The following is a 21,433-nucleotide window of genomic DNA, read 5'->3' as shown; positions in this document are numbered from 1 at the left end:
TACTTTTTCGTACATCATCAAGGGTAAAAAAAAAACTAGGAATGCTGTATGGCATATTGATTTTAAGATGGGAAATCCAGTGACTTTAAATCTTATTTTTCTATGGCCCACCTTTGACGCTGTATAAGAGTGCTACCATGGTCACTAGGGTCATGCACCCATCCATTTTGAAGCACCGTTCACAAAGCCCCAAGCCTCTTTATTTCTCTGTTTTGCAATGTTGCGCTTGCATAGTGTAACAATATTAATAAATAATTCTAAGGTACTGTCTGAATGCAAGCTTTCTAGCAGCCCGAGGAGTTCTGCTTTATGGCCAGGTTTAGCTGACACTGCACCACTGCTGATAGATCTGTCCACAGCAAATCTTAACCGGGTTGTCACTGTACAAACATTGAATCCAAACCTGCCACCCGATCCCAATTGAGGAATTACTTTTTACGTCAAGGATCCCAGACCAGTTTATTTAGGCAGCCTCAAAAGATGCTTACTTGGATATACTTGGATCAGGCAGCGGGGATTTGGAGGGGATCACATCAAACCAGGGATGTATCCACCCAAGATATTTATTTAGCTTATTTTCTCATTCTGCTGCTTGAGTTGTCGAAATTCAATACACAACTCCTGTGTAATTTGCTCTAAATTTATGTAGCCACCTATGTTCCGACTGGGTGCCCTGTAAGCTTTTGAGGGGGTTAGTGCCTCGTAGTCCATACCCTGAAACCCCACCCGAGGAGGTGTCAGGACTCAAAGGTCTTAAACTTGTTTCTCTAAAATGATGGAATCCATGCCTTTTCGGTATTTTGTTTACCTTTGTGCGGGCAATGCTGAGTTCCTTTGACGAGGTTGATGGGGTGCCTAATGATGCTGTATGCTGTTTTGATGTGAAACCCAATAAATATATTAGTTTAAAACTGTTTCCCATTACAAAGGGCCCCAATTGATCTATGATGTTAAATGATGTTACAAGGACAGTATAATGCACCCAAACCTAATGTTTAGTTATAATTTATCACCCGTAATTAGCGTTACTACGCGTTGGGTCCTGTCACTAAGATCTCGTTTGTACCAGTTAAAGCTGCCTGTGAACGAGGCGTGCTGCGGTAAGCCTGCTGCGTGACCTAATGTTGCGATTTATTTTACACCACCTTCAGACAGTGCAGGTCTCTTCTGAGAAGTAGGAAAAATGTGTGCCTTGGGCGGGGAGCAGTTTGTTTTGCCAAGCGGGTTAGAAACTGGCCTTCTCTGTAAATCACAAACATGCTCTGTTAACTCGCTTTCCGCAGTTCTGTTGGAAAGAATCGAGGCTTAGAAAAATCTGTTACAATTTAGAACTGTGCTTCATTGCAGTATTCAACATGTCCTATTTCAGAACATGCTTTGCTTCCACAGGGAAAAAAAACTTGATGCGTCACGTGTTACACGAACATGATACAGCGTGTTTAACTCCTGTCTGCTAGCCCGTCATTTAAAAGAAAGTCAATCTTTTAAGGAAATACTATTTTTTTACGTATTTCCGCGGTGTTGCGTTACTTTTAAAATGCTTAATTTGGTGGGTTGTGTTTTTTTTTTATTCGCTTCCGGAGTTAAGTTGTATTTGTTTTGGCTTTTTATTTATCGCATTACGTGTGCACATCCTTTTTTCGTACCCTCACGGAAGTAACTCTTAATATCGCACCTGGTCTTATTTTGCTTAAACAAGCAAGGTCCGTTGTACGACAATTTTTGGAAATCGGGAAGAGGAATATTCATCATAGCCATGTCTTGGATTTCCTACAAAGTTGATGTCCCATCCCGTTCATGATGCCACTCGGCAGACCGGAAATACTGGATCACAGTTTTGGGAATTAACTAAGGCCTTCACTTCTAGACAGAGGATGTATATTCCAGTGCTGCTCAATGGAACCGGTTTGGGGTGGTTCCCCTTTCATCTGCTCTGGCCACTTTCCAGCTCTCCAAAAGCAAAAAGAACAGATGATGGACTAAATGTTGAACAATGCAAACATGCACCCGCAGTCAGCAGATCTGGGTTTAATCCATTGTTTTTTTTGCCCACCACGCCACCCCAGTTTGGACTCAGCCATATGCAAATCAGTCTTGACCCTGCCCGTCACGGAAACAGTTTAACCCAAACTGCCAAGGCAGGAACTCCCTGGATCAGAAATGAGCATCCTAGGACTGGTTTCGGGGTATCTCCCCATATCAGCTGGCATTGTCGTGGAGTCCAGGAGAGGTCACACCGGGGTAGACTAAGGATCAGGACCACTGGGTAACCTTTTTGGAACCAATAAGACCACTTCGACTCGGGCCAGAGGTGTCTGGTGCAGAGGTGGGTCCAGGGGCCTGCTTGTGCAGTTCAGCAGGGCACCTCAGTTCTTGTTGTTGGTTTCTTTGTGGACAGGGCTGCTGTCCTCTGGAGTTTTTGAGGAAGGCAGGCGGCCCTCCCAAGGTTTTGGAGGTTGCTGGGCCTGCAGGACAAGTTGCTTTTTGGAGCAGGTTTCTTTGAGGGCTGCAGACAGGCCTGTAGGACTAGGGCCAAGTCAGTTGTCATCTGGAGTCTTCACTACTGGTACGGCTCTTCGGTCCTTCTTCTTTAGGTCGCCAGGAACCTGAGGGCCAAGGTTCTGGGGTGCCCCTAAATACTCCATTTGGGGGCATCACAGGTGCTGGCAGATAGTAGCCAATGGGCTACTTACATTTAGGGCGACTACACCCTTAGTATGTCCACTCCCTTTGGGGAGGGGGCATACCCCTAATCTATTTGGCTGAAATCCTCACAAACAATATGGAGGATTTTTAAAGGAGAGTGTCACTTCAGCTCAGGGCACCTTAGTGGTGGTCCTGGCTGAGAGGGGACACCTCTCTCCTGCTAACTAATTTTTCCACCAAACTTGCAGCCAAAAGTGGGTATTGGTCAGAGGGCAGGCATCTCCACTAGCTAGAGAGGCCCTGACTAGCATAACAAGCATTGGCATAGCCAATAGGTCTCGCTTTTGGGACCTTATAAGTATTTAGTTATGCAGCACAATATCCTTGGTGCAACAACATTAACTGTTGCATGGTTAAACACTTATAAGGTCCCAAAGGCGAGACCTATTGGCTATGCCAATGTTTGTTTTTGTGTATGTTCAATTAATACTCAATAAACAGATTTGAAACCAAAATAAAATTACTAAAGGCTATATACGTGCGGTCACCATTGGGATGTTCAAATTAACTGTGACGCTTGCAAGGACATGGCGGAAAAGTGGTGATTTCATCCAATGGTCAAAAACATAATGGCAATACTAGTGGTGACTTTTTGAGGGGAAAAAACGTACCGCCTTGAAGGAGATAGAGTTCTTATGTCAGTCCATTTTCTCTTATGATGGCTGTTTTCACAGAGAGCTCTCTTGTGGGTATTCTGTCCTATCGTTGAGAACAAGTTCTAGAAGCTCAGACATCGTGCAATGGCCCTTCTGGGTCTCTGCTGGAATGGTAGTAATGATCAAGGGCATCTCCAGGGGAGATGGTGCTGGATCAGTAAAAGATTCCATAATATGTTAATATATTTAACACCTAGAGTTTGCCCAAAGGCTTTTCCAGTGGGGCTATTGGTGTGTAACATGGGCTCGTTAGGACTCACTAAGACTCGGGGGTCTTATTAATTTCATGTCACACTAGTACAAGTCAAAGCGAAAGAAGGGGCAGTACATGGGGGGGGGGGCTGCCATATCCTTCACGAAACATGTACTCCATAACTTAAGGGACTGGCCTCTACTGAGCGCCACGAGGCAATCTTAAGGACAAATACAGTGGCAAGCTGTTAGGCAAATATTGTGATTATCTGCTGGCAAAATACTGCGACAGGCTAAAGGACAACACTGTGGTAAACTATTTGCAAATACTGAGGGAAACTGCCTAACAAAGACTGTGGTAAGCTGCTGGGTAAACACACTTGCCAACTAGTTGGCAAATACTGCTCACATAAGTTGGGGAAATAATTTGGCCACTCTGATGCAGAAGCCCTCTGTGACACTGCTGGGAAATGAACATGGTCATGTGCTGGGCAAACACCCTGACAATCCTGAGTACATAACGCAAAACGAAGACGCAGCGAAGAAAGAAATGAAAATAATGAAAAATTGCCACGTCATTGCTGCTTGCTCTAGTTTCTAAAAGCATCTGTGGGTGTGGTTGGAAGGTTAAGCCCTGCTAATGACGAGGCAGCGACTGCGCGCTCTTCCTCACTTTACGGCCAGCACTGTACATAAAAACAGACACAAGATAAAAGATGTGTAACGCCACTTTACACTTGACCAGCTGAGGTTACAAGTCAGAAAGCGAGTGCCGCGTCCCCGCAAAAACCAAATGCAGGGGTGAGTGGGGAGAGAAGGGGCGGAGGGTGAGTTATGGTTCCATGCTCCGTCAGGTCCTGGCCTCTCTGCTGATCCCGTCCACAAAGGAGCGATGTATATTACCCGACGTGGTGAAATTTCGGTGTTACTATGTGGGAACTGGACGGAGGCAAGCACTCACTTAGCAGCCACCGTCTTCATGATCACCGGAGCCTAGGTGAAAGTTCATTAAGCATGAAATTTCTGGCGCCCAGTTACAGTGCCAATCCATGTACATCCTATCACAAGTGCCACTGACTGATCCGTATTTACTGTTTAATACAAACAGATACCACCAGCTCTGAGTGCACAGTCGTGGTCATAAATGGAAAAACAGGGGAGTATCACACAGCACGTCACATGGCTCAGCTGAGACTTTCACTGCGCCGGGCATGCATGGCTCAGCCGAGACTTTCACTGCGCCGGGTCACCTTAGCTTTGATGCACACGGAGACAACGCTGCGATTGCTGTACATGTCATGGAGCCTTCCACCAATTAGGTCACATGAGATGAAGAATCGCGGCACTGGCCTGAATGCATGTCTGCAGGAAGCCATGTTTCCTTTCTCAGCTTACATTTGGCAAAAGAGTGCCTTCTGGGAGGGGAGCTGCAGTCCTATTTCACTTCAATTAGACACAAAAATTGGATTCGTGCACTTGAAGACAAGACTGGTCACAGAAAAAGCACATGCTAAAAGCACGGGAACGGATTCACAAAGTTGTCGTAAACCTATATTAATGGCCACAAACGGATGGATTTACTCTAGGCGGTCAAGGTTGCAATGCGCCCTTTCTGCTGGGCTCCAAATGGTGCCCGGGAGTGCGAAATAAAAAATAAAAAAACACGCAAGTATTCATGAGACTTAAGCGAAAGTCATCGCGATGACGCGCTAAAGCACGCTAGGGATGCGCGCGCAGCAGCGGGGGGAGTGGCATGGTGCTGAAGGCTAGCGCAGGAAAGGCAGATGGCTGGGCGAGAAGGGAGGGGGAATGCGGGGAGCAGCTGTGCACGCCACCGTGCACTGAAGCTTGTAGCCAGCACAAAAATGTGGGTAGCACTTTCTAAACCCACCTACTAAATGTCTCGTCAGACCAGCGCATGCGCTGGGTCAGGCGAGACCTAAAAAAGGTCAGGAAGCCTTTGAGGCTCAGTGCCCCTAAATGTTGTTCCTGCTTGGGGGTATGTTTTAAGCACCTCCATCCAGAGCAGCTTTATTTCTGACCCACAAGAGCACAAGGCTGCCACCTCAGGGGGTCAGAAACCTGTCTGGAAGTGGCAGGCTGGTGCAGACCAGTGAGCTACACACTAGCAGTTTGGTAGGTTTTTTAAGGGGACACCTCCGTGGTGTCCTCTGAGTGCATTTATTAATAAACCCAACACTGGCATCATTGTGGGCTCATTAATCTTAGATGTTTGCTACCAAACAGTTTGGGATTCGGTGAAGCCATCCTGGAGCTGTGGAACTCCTTTTGACCAGCTCGCAGCCCATGTACACAGTATTACTTCACTGTGCACTTATAATGCCTAAGAATGGCCTTATACCCTCTAGGGGCATATCTGCTCATGCAGATATGCCCTCCAAGAGGCATAGTGCACCCTACCTCAGGGCTGTAAGGCCTGCTGTAGGGGTGACTTGCCTCTTGCAGTGCTGGCAAGCCTGCCACACAGGGATGTGTGCCCGGTCTACTCTTTACTTTTAGCTGCACCAAAACATGTAGGCTGCAGTGGCAGTGTGCATGTGTATGGTGAGGGGTCCCTTAGGGTGGCATAATACATGCTGCAGCCCTTAGAGACCCTCTCTGGTCACAATGTCCTTGGTACCTCTGGTACCTTTTACACGGGGCTTGTATGTGGGCCAGAGGTGTGCCAATTGTGGAAGCAAAGGTATAGGTTTGGGAAGGAATACATGCACTGGGAGCCTGATTAGCAGGAACCCAGTGCACATTCAGTCAAAGTTGCATTCCGAGTCAGGCAAAAAGTGAGGGGTAACCATGCCAAAGGGATTACTTTCCTACAAACACCATAACTGGAATTTGACCTACATAAATCTCAGCGATCACAGTTTGTTGAATCCTTAAGACAATTTCTCCGTAAACTTAATTGACAAAATCAATTTGTTACTAAGAAAGACACTAAATAAATCAAAATCAATACATATAGATAGTTGACATTTCCTGTGTGGCATCAAATCAATACATATAGATAGTTGACATTTCCTGTGTGGCATCTTCTACGTAGTTGCAACAGATCACTTTATTTTATTTGTTTTGTGCAGCCAATTAAGGCAGTGTGATGACCACGTATTTAACATTATTTGCCGCCCAAGGAACAAATCTTGCACATTACAGCAGCCATCAGAATGTGACATAAATATTGTTCAGCTTGTGCATTTTTAGGTCTGGCGTTAAACCTTGTGATTTTACTAAATTTATATATAAAATGTAAGTCATTATCCTTATCCTATGATCTGTTGTGTCATTCACATTTTTCTTCTGCCCAACACTGGATCTTGCATGCAGCAAAGGGTGTTTGGTCGGCCCATTGCAATCCCTCTCTAAGTTCACTTTAACTAAATTCTGATCTTTCACGAGAGCACATCCGTAAACAAAGTAATTCCTTTCAATGCCAGGGATAACAAAGACAATGTGTGTTTTTGAGTCAAAATAATATTTTAGTTTTTTCAGCCAATCTTTTTTTTTTTTTTTATATTGGCAAATATCTGGCTTCTCCCCCAACAATAACGTTTTACAAAAACCTAAGAAAATCAGTATTGGCAAAGCCAAACAGCTAGTTCCTATGAACATCGAGCTCATGTGAGAACGTAGGGTGGCTCAAGAAAATGACGCCTCTAATGTATCTTTCTACGCTAGTCATGATGGCGCTGGCAAGGTTTCTTTTACTGGGCTGGGGTCTACTGCACTCCCTGTAACTGGAGGCGCGTTGAAGCTCCTAAACTGCCTAAGGCTCTAGGATTGCGCATGCTCTGGTAGGAAAGTACACAGCAGCCCTTCTTCCTGCCTCTTTCAACCCTTCACCTCTAGTCCCCTCTCCAGACAGCCACACACTGCAGAAATAGTTTACAGGATGTCCAAGACTCTGCCCACGCATGCATGGGTGCTGACTGCCGAAGAGGAGCAGAGCTTCCCTGTTGTGATGAGCATAGGGCTGCGGTATGACCATGGGCATCTCCTTCATGAGCATCTATGTCTATTTCCTGGACTTGCAAATTGTGTGTGGTCCTTGTAGAGCAAAGTGAACCTAAAACAGAATTACTGATGAAATGTTCCATGTGCTAGCACAAAGCATACCAATGTTACATTGTTTGCTTTCTTATAATTCTCAACTCAACTTGCGAAAAGCTAGACTAACGGCTATTAAGAGTAATTAATGCAAAGTTTAGCTTATAGACATGGACTGTGAATAGGTCTTCATTGTAAATGACTTGACAAATGGGGGAAATGTATCTGTGCACCGTGAATGATAAAAAGGCATATTATAATAACCTTGTGTGAACTAAAATCAAGATACAACAAATCGAGAACTTGGTCATGTTGTAGATGTTTTCCCAGATAGTAATTCTTTGAACTTTGCTTAAAAGTTTCCAGTCTATAGTGAGACACGTGGCCTTGAGGGTGCTGCAGTTGGAAGAGAAAAACTTTCAACACATACAATGAGCACAAAATCAGCCCGAAACTGCACAGTCAGTGTGGTTTATGTATTTCCTTATAATCGGCACATCAGTCCTGTAAGATGGAAACGGACCAGCAGAGAAAAATGCCATATGACATTACAGGGACTCTTTACGGCACAACAAGAATCCGTGTGGGCTGTCACTGGCAATCTTGGCACCCCAGTCTTCCGCCACATGGCATTTGAGGATTCGGGACTGTAGATCCCGAGATCTTCAGTTAAACATAAAAAATAACCTAAATTGTTTAAAATGGGCCTCATAAGCTGGGACCCGTTGCCCATTAGGTGGCGCATATTTCCAACAGAGACCAAGGGGTGTCAAAAGTGCTTGCACGACCGGTTATGTACAAAAGATGGTTAGTCTAAAAAAATGTAACTCTAATCAAAATCACAATACCTGCAGGCATACAGAGCCCTTGCAGCTCCTACCTGTCTGTACCTCTTATGTGATTGTGTTTTAAAATGTTCCCCCAATTACTTGTGGGATAGAGGAGGATACTGAGTCTCTAAAACGCAAGACTGCTCACCATGGTTCAAATCTGGATAACAGGGGGACTAGCATAATGAAATTCTTTTCACCCGCAGAATTGGGTGGATTGGCCGGTCTAACATAAAATCAGTTGGTGATTGCGTGGTCCTAAACTTTACAGACCCAAAACTTGTAAATGCTCTCGTCCGCTATTTAAACTACCTGGCTAAAACTCAGGAGGGCATACTTGAACTCCCTCTAGGTTTTTTCTACAGGCTTGCTTTCCACTCAGCAAACAATTGTCTTTGAACAGAGAGGTGCGTGATCCTATGCAGGACCGCTACAACATTTCAGTAAGCAGCCAATATGATGCATGGAAAAGATTGAAGCGATTTATTGAATTCCCTCTGAAAGAGTAATTGATTTTTCTGGTGTCAATCTCTAGGGAATGCTGATTTTAAATCTTTGACTATGGGGATTCTCAATCACTGTGTGTAGGAAAGCTGTCCCGAGCACAAGATCTTGAAACTGACCCTTCGTTATGTAGATTTTGTCAATTAAAGGATGAAGCAGAACTGCCCACAGTTCAAGATTCTTGTCCCATACGAAATGGTCTTAGCCTTATTTCTTGGAAAATTGTGGGAGCTCGCTCAAAAATTACAAATCCTGACTGAGTTAGGTTTATTAGTGCCTTCGAAATTGTTTGCTGCCTAGAATCATGGATGACAGAAAGGTTTTATATTTATGGGCACCATGCTTCAGGACCTAACGGTTAGGGTCCATTATGACTCCTCAAGGGAATGTTTCCCCCAAATTAGCTCCACTTGGAGCGTTGGACAGGAGTTCATCTTGGCGCCCTTTCTTTCCCTACTCTTTATAAATGAAATCAATAAACATCTAGTGGATAAAGAAAAAGAGACACCACACATTGGGAGGACAATCTGTACCCATCCTATTATATGCGAATGAAGTGGTGCTTCTTGCCCATTCACACTCTTATATTATGACCTGTGACTGCATAATCACAAAGTCTAAGCGCTTTGTTATTGGGGATTGGGTGTGGGGGGGACACATTTAGATAAGACTAAATCCTTCCATTATTTGGAAATTATTTTTAGCTCATCTTTTAGCTGGACTCCATCACTAACTGTAAGATACCAACATTTTAGCAGGGAAATTGATGCTACTTTGAGATTTTCACACAGACTAAGGCATAAACCAATCAAAGAGATGTTAAGTCTATATAAAAGTAAATGCATTTTGGCAGGAGTATATGGTGCAGGGCTTTAGGGGTTACTGTAGCGGGGGGATCCTCCAGCGTGTTGAAAACCACTTTACTCGTAGACTATTGTCAGTCGCTGGTGGTACTGCCACCTTTTTATATGCCACAAGGAACTAGGGATTCCATATCTAGAGGATTCAATCGGGCTTGCCCCCTTTTTACTTTGGATTAAGAGTTCGGATCCCCGAAGGCATCACATGTTAGAACTTGCATTTCTGATTGCCTGTCTCTTGATAGGGCAGACCAGATTCCTTGAATCTCACATGTGAGGAAAACTTTTGAGATTCTAGGCCTCCCAGAATTATACAGAAATCCACATATGATCACGCTTAAACATACAGAAGTAGTCAAACAGCATTATTTAAACCACCGCACAAATTTGTGTCTGGAGACCATTGTAACATACTCGTCAGTATCAACAAGGAGTTTGGAACTATATTTAGACTGGATCATGAACCCTACCTATTGTTTTTATCTTGCCCTTTTTATCTTACGCACTCTGCACTTCGAGCTTGTCTTACCACTGCGGGGGGGGGGGGGCTTGGTAGCATAATTTACTTCCTTGTCGTTGTGATAATGTCTAACCAAAGCGCAAGTCACTTTATCTTGTTATGCCCTTTGATTTCAGCCCCGTTCCCTCTTTCTGGTTCATATTTTACACAATACAAACTCGAGACAGCATGAGGAAGGACTTTGGTTCCTGCAGTGTTTTGGTTCAATAGAGACTTGTTATGCAATTTTAAATTTCATAAAAGTGGCTTTTATTATCAGGAAACGAAACAAAACCTTTTATGTCGGTTATGCCGACATGCTTTGTGCACTTTATTTTCTGGGTTTTTTTTTTTATGAAGATATTTTGTATCCCACAACTTTATCCATGTACTGTATATTTGTGTTGCTTTTAAGGCTTTTGCTGAATAAAGACTAGATTGACTGAACTGCAGCTAAATCCTTATATGATAATTGTGTATTTTCTTTATAATGCTGTCTCTTAGTTTGGAAAATGCTGCCTTCTCAAAGAGTTATGAAATGCCCCCTATTCTTTTTCAGGAACGTGGACACCATTTAATCCAGCAACTGTCAGATCCATCATAGGTAAGTGTATATCTCTAGTAATATGAAATTCGAGTTGAATGACTTTGACTACTCAAAAATAAACCTGCTGATAACGTGAATCACAGCAGCCTTTCAATTCTTTGTATCTTCATTGGCTGCAGCTCCTTTTACACAAATATTGGGAAAAATGACCTTCAGTCTATGCACAGTTTTTCAGATCCCAGCAATGTGACTTGTGAACAGTATCAAAAATAGGGTAAAACGCCTTTACAACAATGTTTTTGCCCCATGGTGCCTTTAGCACGCATTTAATGCAAGTCCGAAGGTGGGGGGGGGGGGGTCTCCCCCCACAAATACATTGTTTTTTGTATATTAAAAACAATGTGTGATAATGGCATGCGTTTTTAAATGCACATTCGTGGTAAAAACATGCATGCTAACAAAATGCGTGGTAACTGCATACGATGTATTTACCTGCATTGTAGCGTCGTACAACCATATCAGCTTGACGTTACATAACTGATTCAAATTGGCCTAGCTGTAAATTGTCAATAAAGCATTAAAAGTCCAAAAAACCAGTCTGGAGCTGTCTACCAGGCCGCTTTTGGTAGGGGGTGACGTCATGTTTGGCAGAGGTGCTAGCTTGGGAGGTTCCACTAGACTCCTAGCTGGTTTTTCTCCATAGCACGAAGGAACAGGAGGAAACCGCTATAAAAGATACCTACTATTACTCCGATTTACATTGGCTAAGGGAAATGTTGCTAAGATGTGGAAAGCTACTGCCCCTCCAGCTTTGGGGGCATGGAAGCAGGCAATGGACTATTGCGTGAGTTTGGAGATAAGTGTTTTCCGAGCACAAAGCTGCCCACAAAAGCGCCTAAAGATATGGCAGCGATGGGTAGAATATAGAGGGATTGGCTTGTCACATGTGCCTACTATGAAGGATAACCTGGATAGTGAAATCTGAATTTATGGAAATACGACTTAACAAATACTCAGTGGGTTTTGTAGATATATTAGATCGAGGGCTTTCTTTGGGGCATGCAGGACTTCGAGGGGCGGGGGTAAGGAAATACTGTGCCAGTTGGTTAATGAATATGTAGTAAATAATACCATACCTGTATCCTCGGCCATTATGGCTCGAATGTGTTTGCCAAAAACCTAAAAAAATCAAAAAAACTTACCATCTACCTACAAAGCTTAAGACCCACCAGGGAGGAAGGCATGGGCTGGCAATATCTAAACTCCAAAAATCCAGTTTATACAGCAGATTGCTTACAGTCACCATCCCTAGCCTGTAGAACCCTCTTTCTCTATCTGTTGAAGCTACGAAGGATCAGTTGTCATTTAAAAAAAAAAGCTGAAAACATTACCCTGAAACAAAGCGCAAGCCCCTCCACAACCCTATTCGCCATATTGCACTGCCTGCAGCACCATAATATACCCAAATCAAGTTTGTGTATGCTGTAGCTGCCAGTGTAGTTGACAAACCGTTTAATGCTTATTTTGGTTATTTTTACCCTTTCATGCTCAATAATGTAAAAACACAAGTTGTTAATAGCACAGCAAACAAAAATAAATGTAAGATTTAAAAACAAAGATAAGCTCCATATTTTGCTGTCTTTTCCTTCATTTTGCCTGGTTTAAACTATAGCTTCTACATAAATTGAAATTAATGCCAGAATTAAACATCTAAGAATCTTAAATCCTGTTTCTCCTGGTGAGACGTTTCCTACTCGAACCAGCCTCCTTTTTATCTCTCAAGAGCTGTATTTTGGCAAACAAAATACACTAAAATTGCAGAATGTAAAATTTTGAGAAATTCAGTAATTTTGCAAACTATGGTCTTTGTTGCCATTCGTTGTCCGTGTTGCCCCCTCCATTTGCTATGACAACAAAAACTGTATGGAGGGGACAGCGCTGGCCACGTCATTTTCCCCCCCCACATCCTTAGTTGTCCATTTTCATAGGTGCCATTGTTTTAGATTGCTCAAGTGAAATTTTTATAATTTGTGTAATTGTTAGAACCGGGATTCCCTAGTTGGCTGAGGTAGGTACCTTAGGCCAAGTAGGGACCCTCGCTTCCACGTCAGAGAAAGGAGGGACACCTTCTCAGATAGCCCCTGCTCACCCCCTTGGTAGTTTGGCATGAGCAGCCAGGTTTATCTTCAAAGCAAATGTGTAAAGTATTTGTAACCACGCTTCCAGTGACCCAATGATGACACCACAAAAGGACTCCACCCTAGTTTCATAGAAAAATAAGCATAAGTTTATATAAAAAGATATACAATGAGACCACACAATAAAAATCCAACATATGCGTATTTATATTATTCCTCCTGGCCGGTTATTAGGCCAGCCAGCCCTTGTAGGTTCTGGTGGTTTGATGAGCAATTCTAGATTATCTAATGCAGTCCTAATGCAGTGCTATGCAGTTCGTAATGCAAGAATCAGGCACTTTGCAATGTAAAAATAATGCAATTCAATTAATTTTATTATGAGTTGGAATTCTGAAAAATTCCACATAAAAATACATTACACTCCTAAATTCGTCATAACATATCATATAAAAGCACAAATAAACATATCAGTAGCAGCCATTCTATAAATTTTCGAGTGCCAAGAGGAGCGAACCATAAAAAGTCAAATGACCAATGATGAATACTTGCGGACTTATACAAAATGTATAATCTAATATCATAAAACTTTCAGAATTAAAACCTTATTATAAAATGCGAGAATTTGACAATTCGCTATACAGTACTAGATAACGAGCAGAGTAACCATGTGGTGAAAAACGATAATTTGTCTATTCACTAAACAGTACAATATAACCAGCAGCATAATAACAGTGCAAGAGTATTTAAATACTTTAAAGGGCCATTTTCGGCGTGGAACACACGATGATTAGCAGCAAAACAAGGGTTTAGTAAGGTGCAAGCGATCATACAGGACACATAACTAGCAGAAAACAAGCATTGGCATAACCAATAGGTCTCGCTTTTGGGACCTTCTAAGTATTTAGTTATGCAGCACAATATCCTTTGTGCAACAATATCAACTGTTGCATGGCTAAACACTTATAAGGTCCCAAAGGCGAGACCTCCAAATATTTCTGGTGTAGGGGACATAAAGTGTTAATTATGATGGAAAGAGAGGGGAAAAGATGAAAAAAAAAAAAGCGGAGCTCTGAGTAATAAAGTGAATAAAGATATGCCAAAAAATGAGACCTAAGATAACAAATTCAATAGTGCTAGATGAAATAGAAACGTAATAATGTTGGTCAGCCAAGAGTAAAATAAAATGGAATAACGTGGAATCCAAATAGCTTAGGGAACAAGCTGGGATGATAGTGAGTAATCCAGGAAGGTTAATGAAAACGCGAACGTTGCTTGGCCTGATGAAATACAAGATAACAGCACAAAATAAGTTTGATGGCATAAAGAAAATGTGGGTGAAGGGGGTCACAAAAGAACTGTGGTGCAACTCACCGCACAATGAATGCAGTGCCCTAAGTCAGTAGAAAATACAGTCTGACAGAGTTCTGCCTCTAATAGAAGTCGATCGCGAGTGGATACAAGTCCTGCTAGGTGTTGATGAGAACAGGAATCCTCAAGTATCACAGGTGATAATAAAGTAGGAGAAGCGTTAAAGCGTGGCGGGTATGGTAGTCCCTAAGGAGAAGGTGAAAAAGAACAGTGCCATCATGATGGAGAGTACTGGGGGGTGTAAATTCCTGAATACGGAGCGCTAATGAGGAAAGAAAAGACGCCTGCAAGTGTATAGCGTCACCGTGGTAAAGAGATGGGACTCTGCAGCAACAAAGTTGCAGTTTAGGGCGTGGATTCAGCCGAATCAGTGGATAAAAGATAGCGGGCGCAAATCCATTGACCGCGCTCCAGCGTCTGTTAAAAAGAAAAATGGAGGGGGGTGGGTGGGGGAAATCAAAATATTAAATAACGGAATCTCTGTGCAAGAGGAACAGGCGCAGGGTCGTCCTCAGCAGCTCGACGGCAGACTTACTGGTAAGGAAGATGAAACAGCGCTCAGATAATAGGCTGATGAAGAGTTCGGGGCTCCGGGTGCTCGAGGTGCGAAAAAGGGAGCTTTAAATATCCCGCAGGTGAGTGCCTAAATGAATGACGTTATGGCACGTGGGTGATCTACGGACCTTGGTGGGTTGGTTAAAGTAGGGGGGGGGGGGCAAAGAAATAAAGAGAAAGTAACTAACGCCTCAGCCCCCTGGAGATTCCTTTCAGTACGGGAGGTGGATAAACGTGAAGGCAATCAGCTTCTGTGCTGCAGTCAAGCACAGTAGTAGTTTAAGGATGAATCACGTTGGCACAAAAGGGCGACATGGATTTTTTTAAAACCAGAGAAGGCCGAACGTTACCATGTTTATAGGAGGCATCAGATCAGGCTAGCTGTGAACCAAGGAGAGTAGAGCAGTAGAAACATCAACGAGTCAATAACGACGATATGTCCTGGCTTAAACTAACGGGAGGGAGATGATGGTAAAATTAAACACCAGAAACACCTGTCTTTCAAATAAAGAAGACTGTATGTGTCATATTGTTCATTATGCACATGCTCAAAGCCAAAACACCGTCTCTGACGCATGCGCGCTGACACGAGAGTGCGCACTAAGGAGACACTAATAACAAGTCAGCTCACCGCACAAGCTCCAGATGATGCCTCGGGCGCTGAAAGCTGCCGGCTGCGCGCGTGCACGCTCGCGTAAACGCAAGCGCTAGGCCGTGCGGCAGCACTTTGAAAACCCGTACACTAAGTGTCTCGGCCAGACCAGCGCATGCGCTGGATCAGGGGAGACCTAAAAAGTTTGTAAAAGTGCACGTGCTCAGTTGCGTACATAAAAAATCAGCCTCTTATGTTCCTTAACGTTAAGGCTGAAAGGTCAAAAAAGTGCAAGTGCTCAGAACATGCATATTAAATCAATCAATATTGCTCTAGTATATATTTTAAAAATTGTTTTAAAAAAACGAAAAAATTTTAAAACACAAGTTCAGATGAGGGTGACAGCAGACAATTCCGGGCCTCTTCTGCTGTGGCTATATTATACTTTAAAAAACAATTCCTTAGGTATCTGCGACGTATTGAATGTAATGCGGGACAAACAAATAGGACATGATTTAAGTCTTGTATACAGGAATTATATAAATGACTATCTCTCAAGTCTAGCAATACCCTCCCAAGCTCCTGTTATAATTCTTCGAGGAAGTAAATTCAGTCTAAGCAGCAGAATTACCCTACGTACTCCATGCTTAAGAGTCCATAAAACATAAGGTTGGGGTTTTTTGCCAATACTACACCCCACAATACAGTCATTATTACTATTCTATGTGCACATTTTAATATCTCTTTCACGAAAAACCCCATAGATTGTTTTCTTAATTCTGATTTTCAGAGCCCTTTTACAGAGGACCGCCGCCCCATCCTTATCTAAGCCGAACATTGTTATAGCTTTTAGATAATCCCTAAAAAGGGCACTCTTTTCTTTCATATTTGCAAATATTTCTCTGTACAATGCTACCCGTAGCGGATTCTCTGAGCTATTTAACAATGCATTGCTCCATCTTATGCACGCAGCCATCGATGGCACATAAGTGGAGAGTAAACCAAATTCAAGCTTAAGCGCTGCAATAGGTGCAGCGCGATTCAAATTACAAATTTGGCGCCAGATTTGCCCTTCCACTTTCTCAAATTTTTCCCACTCTTGTGCATCTATTGTTTCGCTGGCATAGTTCAGTGTGGGAGGAATCTTTATTTTATAGACTGATATGATATGTGAAAAGTGTCTTTTTCCGCAGTGTGTGTACAAACGGTTAATTGCAAAAGCTTGAGAAATTGCTTTGCCTTTGCAATGATCCATATGATTGCTAGCTGAGCACCTGTTTGTGAATATTTTTCCTAGATATGGATAGAATTTTACTACTTCGTTTCTCTTTTCCCAAAAACCAATTCGTTTTTTTCTGACCTTACATTCTTGATAACTAAAAATCATGACTTTGCTCTTTAAAATATTTATTTTTAAATAGTACTCTTCTGTATACCTGATCAACTCGGCAAGTCGTCTTTGTAGTCCAATTGGGGTTAAATCCAGTATTATGGCGTCATCTGCATATGGCAGACAGCTCAGCTCCAAATGTCCTTATCTAGGGGAATTCCCTTTACTGAGCCCCACTCTTCTTGACAAATCATTAATATAAATAGAAAACAATAAAGGGGCCAAAAGGCACCCCTGCTTCAACCCATTATTAGTTACTATTTTTCTCGAGAGGCCTTGTGTTCCCCCTAATAAAACCTGAGTCCAAGTGGAGGAGTGACGAGCAATAACTAATCGTAAAAGATTCCCTGGTATCCCCATGGTAACCAATTTCCTCAACAGCTTTCCCTGTCCTACCCTGTCGAATGCTGTGGAGAAATCTATAAAAGCCCCATATAACGGCATTCCCCGACTTACTAGATATTTTTCGGTTAAGGTTTGTGTGGCGGGGTAGGATTAACAACTCAGGAAACAAATCTGCTAGAATAAGGTTTTATTTTTATTAAGACACTCTTGCGTCGAGTTGTTACTCTTCCTGAGACAGTTTGGACGGTATCTGTCGTGGTTGGAGTGATTTGATTCAACCAGGTAGGTTCCAGCTTCACTCTTTCTCTTCTGGGGTCCACTCTCCATTGTCCTTCCAATTCCAGTCAAAGGAGGAGGGGAGATGCGGCCAACCAAAAAACAAAACAAAAGGGTATCAGAAGGACGCTTGGTCTTTAAGCCACACTCACTTTGGACCGGGGGTGAAGAAGGCACCACTCACTCGTGTTGTGAGGCACTTTGGTGAACTATACAATACGGGGTTGCGGTGCTCAGTGCGAAGGGGAAGGTGACGTGAGGATTGTTATTAAAAACAATAGGAAGAGTAGGAATCAGGTTTCGGCGGTAGGGCAGCCTCTCCTCCCAACCCACCCTGAGAACCTGTCCCGTACCTGTCAGCCACGCTCCGCCGGGAGCGTGGCTCGGCGGCGCGTGGGGACGTTGGCCTCCAGGCTTCTCCTCGGCTGTAGTCGACCTGGTCTCTCGCTTCCCTCAGTCTTCTCCGGGCTTCTCCGAGTAGATCACTGGCGCTCCGGCTCCTAACTTGGCTTCCTTCTTTCCGGTGGTGACACACACGCTGTTCCGGAATTCCTCCGTTCTTTATTGGTGGTGGGACCTCTGTGACATCGGATGGGGGCAGACCGTCCTCCCAGTGGAATCCCCAGTTAAAGGAGCCGTGTTCCTCTTCAGTTTCTGCGGGAGGTAATAAAGGGTCGGAAGTTCACCAGTCACCCTGCTGAGAGGAAACAAGAGGGAGAGATGGAGGTATGGCCGACCACCATTCGCTAGCGGACTCGGGTAGCGGATCCGCCCGGTCACAGTTTGCAAGGCGGTGATATTTTCCAAGGTGCCACTATTTTTACGAAATCCTGTTTGTTCTAAGGAAATAAAATGATTTCCAAATGCCCAATCTTACAGATAAGTGAGGATGCTCTTTGCAAATAATTTCCCAGTTGCATCCAGGAGAGATCTGTCTAAAACTGGCAGGTGAATTTTTTGGACCCTTTTTATACAGTGGAACAATTATACTTCCCTTCTAGGATTGTGGGATATCACCATGGGTGTAAAACAATGGACAAACAGCGGATGCAGAAATTTCGCCCACTCTTCACCATCCTGTTTTATTATGGCAATTGGTACGTCATCTGGGCCCATTGCGCAGGAATATCTTGCCCCTTTAATGTAACCCTCAATCTCTAAGCATGATGGTGCACCATAATCGCTCCCCACGGTCGGGGCAGTCTTAACCTCTATATTCTGCCCAACTGCGGGATTTGAGGCATAAAGCTGGGAAATATACGTAGACCATTCTGCTTCTGGGATTAAAATAGGTTTTGACTTCTCTTTCCCATCACAAAATTTTGCAATCCGTGCCCAATACTTCCTAGTATCTCTAGACAGGGCAACCTCTCGAAGTCTAACCCATTTTGAATCTTCAACCCTTCTACAATTCGATATTATTTTCCTTTTCCGTACTTGTTCCAGTCTATTAATGTCTCTTTGCCTTTGTATCGTGGGCAGCCTAAATTGATGTCTAATTAAAGTGTTAATTTCCCGATTCAATTTTTTAAATTTCCCTTGATATAGATACTAATGGTGCAAAACTGATGACTTGCTTCTTTTTTCCAAAGGTTCTAATTGCTGCCAAGATTCTCTCAAACCTGTGAACAGGGGTTTCTTGGGTGCAAGTAAAGGCAGTATTTTCAAGGACCCTCTTAAAATTTGGAAGCGCATTATTCGACCAGCAAGTGCGCCCGTTATTGCGATTGTATAAGACCTTTTCATCCCTCTGGTTCCGGGTTTCAGGCTTCTCAATTTCTATATCTACATTAATGGCTAAAATACTGTGGTCACACATTTGTGGAAAATACCTTAAATTGTGTGCATACATTAAATAGTTGGTAAGATACCGCCATGTAATCAATTAGGGAGTCACCATATGCGCCCGAAAAGTATAAACAGCAGGGGAGTACTCTGGAAATCTACCATTTAACGTTACAAGGTCTAAAGTTCTGAGATTAGGCAGAAGTAACAAGCCTCATTTATCTGATTTTAAATGGTCTGGCAATATAGAATCTGGAATGGACCATACTTCCTCCAATTCAAGGTTTGAAAAGGACATAACTGCACTGTTGGATAATTTGGCATTAAAGTCACCCACCATCCTAATCAGTGAGCATTCTTCAGTGTTACTTAACCTTTGCACAAAAGTACAGATTGAATCGACCAATGAGTTTGACACTCTCCCAGGAGGAATATACACGTTTACCAGTAAAAGAAAAACTGCTTGCCCCAAGTTATCTTCACCAATCCTCAACTTCACTCCAATGCAACATTTTGAAGGATGCTTATAGATCACAGGATCCCATATCATGGCACAGCTGAGTAAAATAGCTAAGCCACCACTAGCATGCCCTTTTACAGATGTTTTTGCTGTACAACAATACACATAAAAGTTCTCAAACTGAAGATCCTCCTCTATCCAGCTTTCTTGGAGGCAAATAATTTTGGGGTCATATTCTAATAATGATTTAAGCTTGCAGCTCCTTTTTCCTACCCCCGCTACATTCCAGGATAGGATTCTTCCCAATTGGCTACCCCCACACTTTGGGCTTTGTAGTGGTTATTTTTTGGCCCAATGAGGGTACCAGCTACCAAACTCCACTTAGCCACCTCATGCTCCACATTGGGACTACTAAGCCTTCAGACTTCGGGACCTAAAATGGTAATTTCTCTGTTTCGTAGATTTCTCCCTACCGTTATTTCAATGTCTTTAAGGTTTATATGGATTTTTGTGCCCGTGTTATTAGAGAACCCACACCCTTGCATCTGATGAACCATTCCTGAGCTTTCAGATGGAACAGGGCAAGGGGCTACACTAGAGAACACATCTATACCCTTTTTCCTAAAGCAATCTACATTAGCTATTACTAACATTGAAACTACCCCTGATGTAAATGCAACTCTAGTACTTGGGGAGGGGGGGGGGGGGTGCTCCTCCAATCTAAGTAGACCCTCTCAAGGTATTTGCTTGTTATCAGACCCAAGTCCTTTATCTCTGTTAACAGCTGTAGAAGGGCACTTCTATTCAGTAACATTGATTCAGTTTCGAACAGAGAAACTAAGAGCAAGGTCCTGCTCACCTGCCCGACTACTGGCCCTGTATTCCCAATTGGCCTTTTACCAAGCTGCCCTAAGACTGGACCCCTCTCGAACATAACCCTGTTACTATTACTAACTGTGATCAAGTCCCCCTCCCCAACTTCCCCTTGGCCGGAATCAAGCCGTACTGAGAAAGTATCCCACCCACGGGGATGAAGAGGGGCACCTCCAGTAGTTAAGACTTGTTCTATTACAGGCTCATGTGAGTTTTCCTATACGTTTCCAGGTATGGGGTCTCTACTTGTTTCATAATTAACCAAGTTAATGTTCCGGGGAAGGTTCTGGTTCTGATTCTCACTGTCGCCTATGTTTACTTTAGGAAACCCACTTTCTTCATGTCCCTCTTGGCACTGTGAGTTAGTGAGCACCAAGTTCGAGCAGATCGACTGGTTATCATTATCTTGCCCAGTTTTTTGACCCGTATTCAATGTGGATTGCCCCAAAATCCCGGGAACCTTTCTACTTGGAGGTGATTTTGTACTATTTGACTCCTCACTTACTGGAGTGAACTGCAATTATTTCTCTTACCGTTTTGGGATGCGTCGAATCCTGTTCTTCTTCTTACCCCTCCGACCAAGTCTGGTATTACTTTCTCTTAATACGGGGACCTCCCCTATGGTTGCAATATCTAAAGTATTTGTTGATTCTTCAATTAACTGTAAGCATGAGTTGTTTGAGATACTTTTTTTTAAATATAGGGTATACCTGTAATGGGGGCGTAACCGGAGATACTTTTAAATTTAAGTTTCCTCCGTGGCTAGAATGCTGGGGGCTCTCTGGATGTTGCTTAACT

General features: G+C 43.2%; 1 protein-coding gene across 2 annotated transcripts in view; it reads left to right on the top strand.

Annotated features, from left to right (window-relative positions):
* Positions 1 to 21,433, top strand: part of PDCD6 (programmed cell death 6) — a 123,017-nt gene that overhangs the window by 72,470 nt on the left and 29,114 nt on the right. For both annotated transcript variants that reach the window (XM_085606912.1, XM_085606913.1), the window contains exon 3: positions 10,866 to 10,910. In XM_085606912.1, the coding sequence (XP_085463038.1) occupies positions 10,866 to 10,910 (45 nt within the window). The remainder of the gene's footprint in view (positions 1 to 10,865; positions 10,911 to 21,433) is intronic.

The sequence above is a fragment of the Triturus cristatus genome, chromosome 5_2 (assembly GCF_964204655.1).
Source record: "Triturus cristatus chromosome 5_2, aTriCri1.1, whole genome shotgun sequence".
Taxonomy (NCBI): Eukaryota; Metazoa; Chordata; class Amphibia; order Caudata; family Salamandridae; genus Triturus; species Triturus cristatus.
The sequence above is the reverse complement of the archived record's forward strand: the minus strand, read 5'-3'. Positions and strand labels throughout refer to the sequence as shown.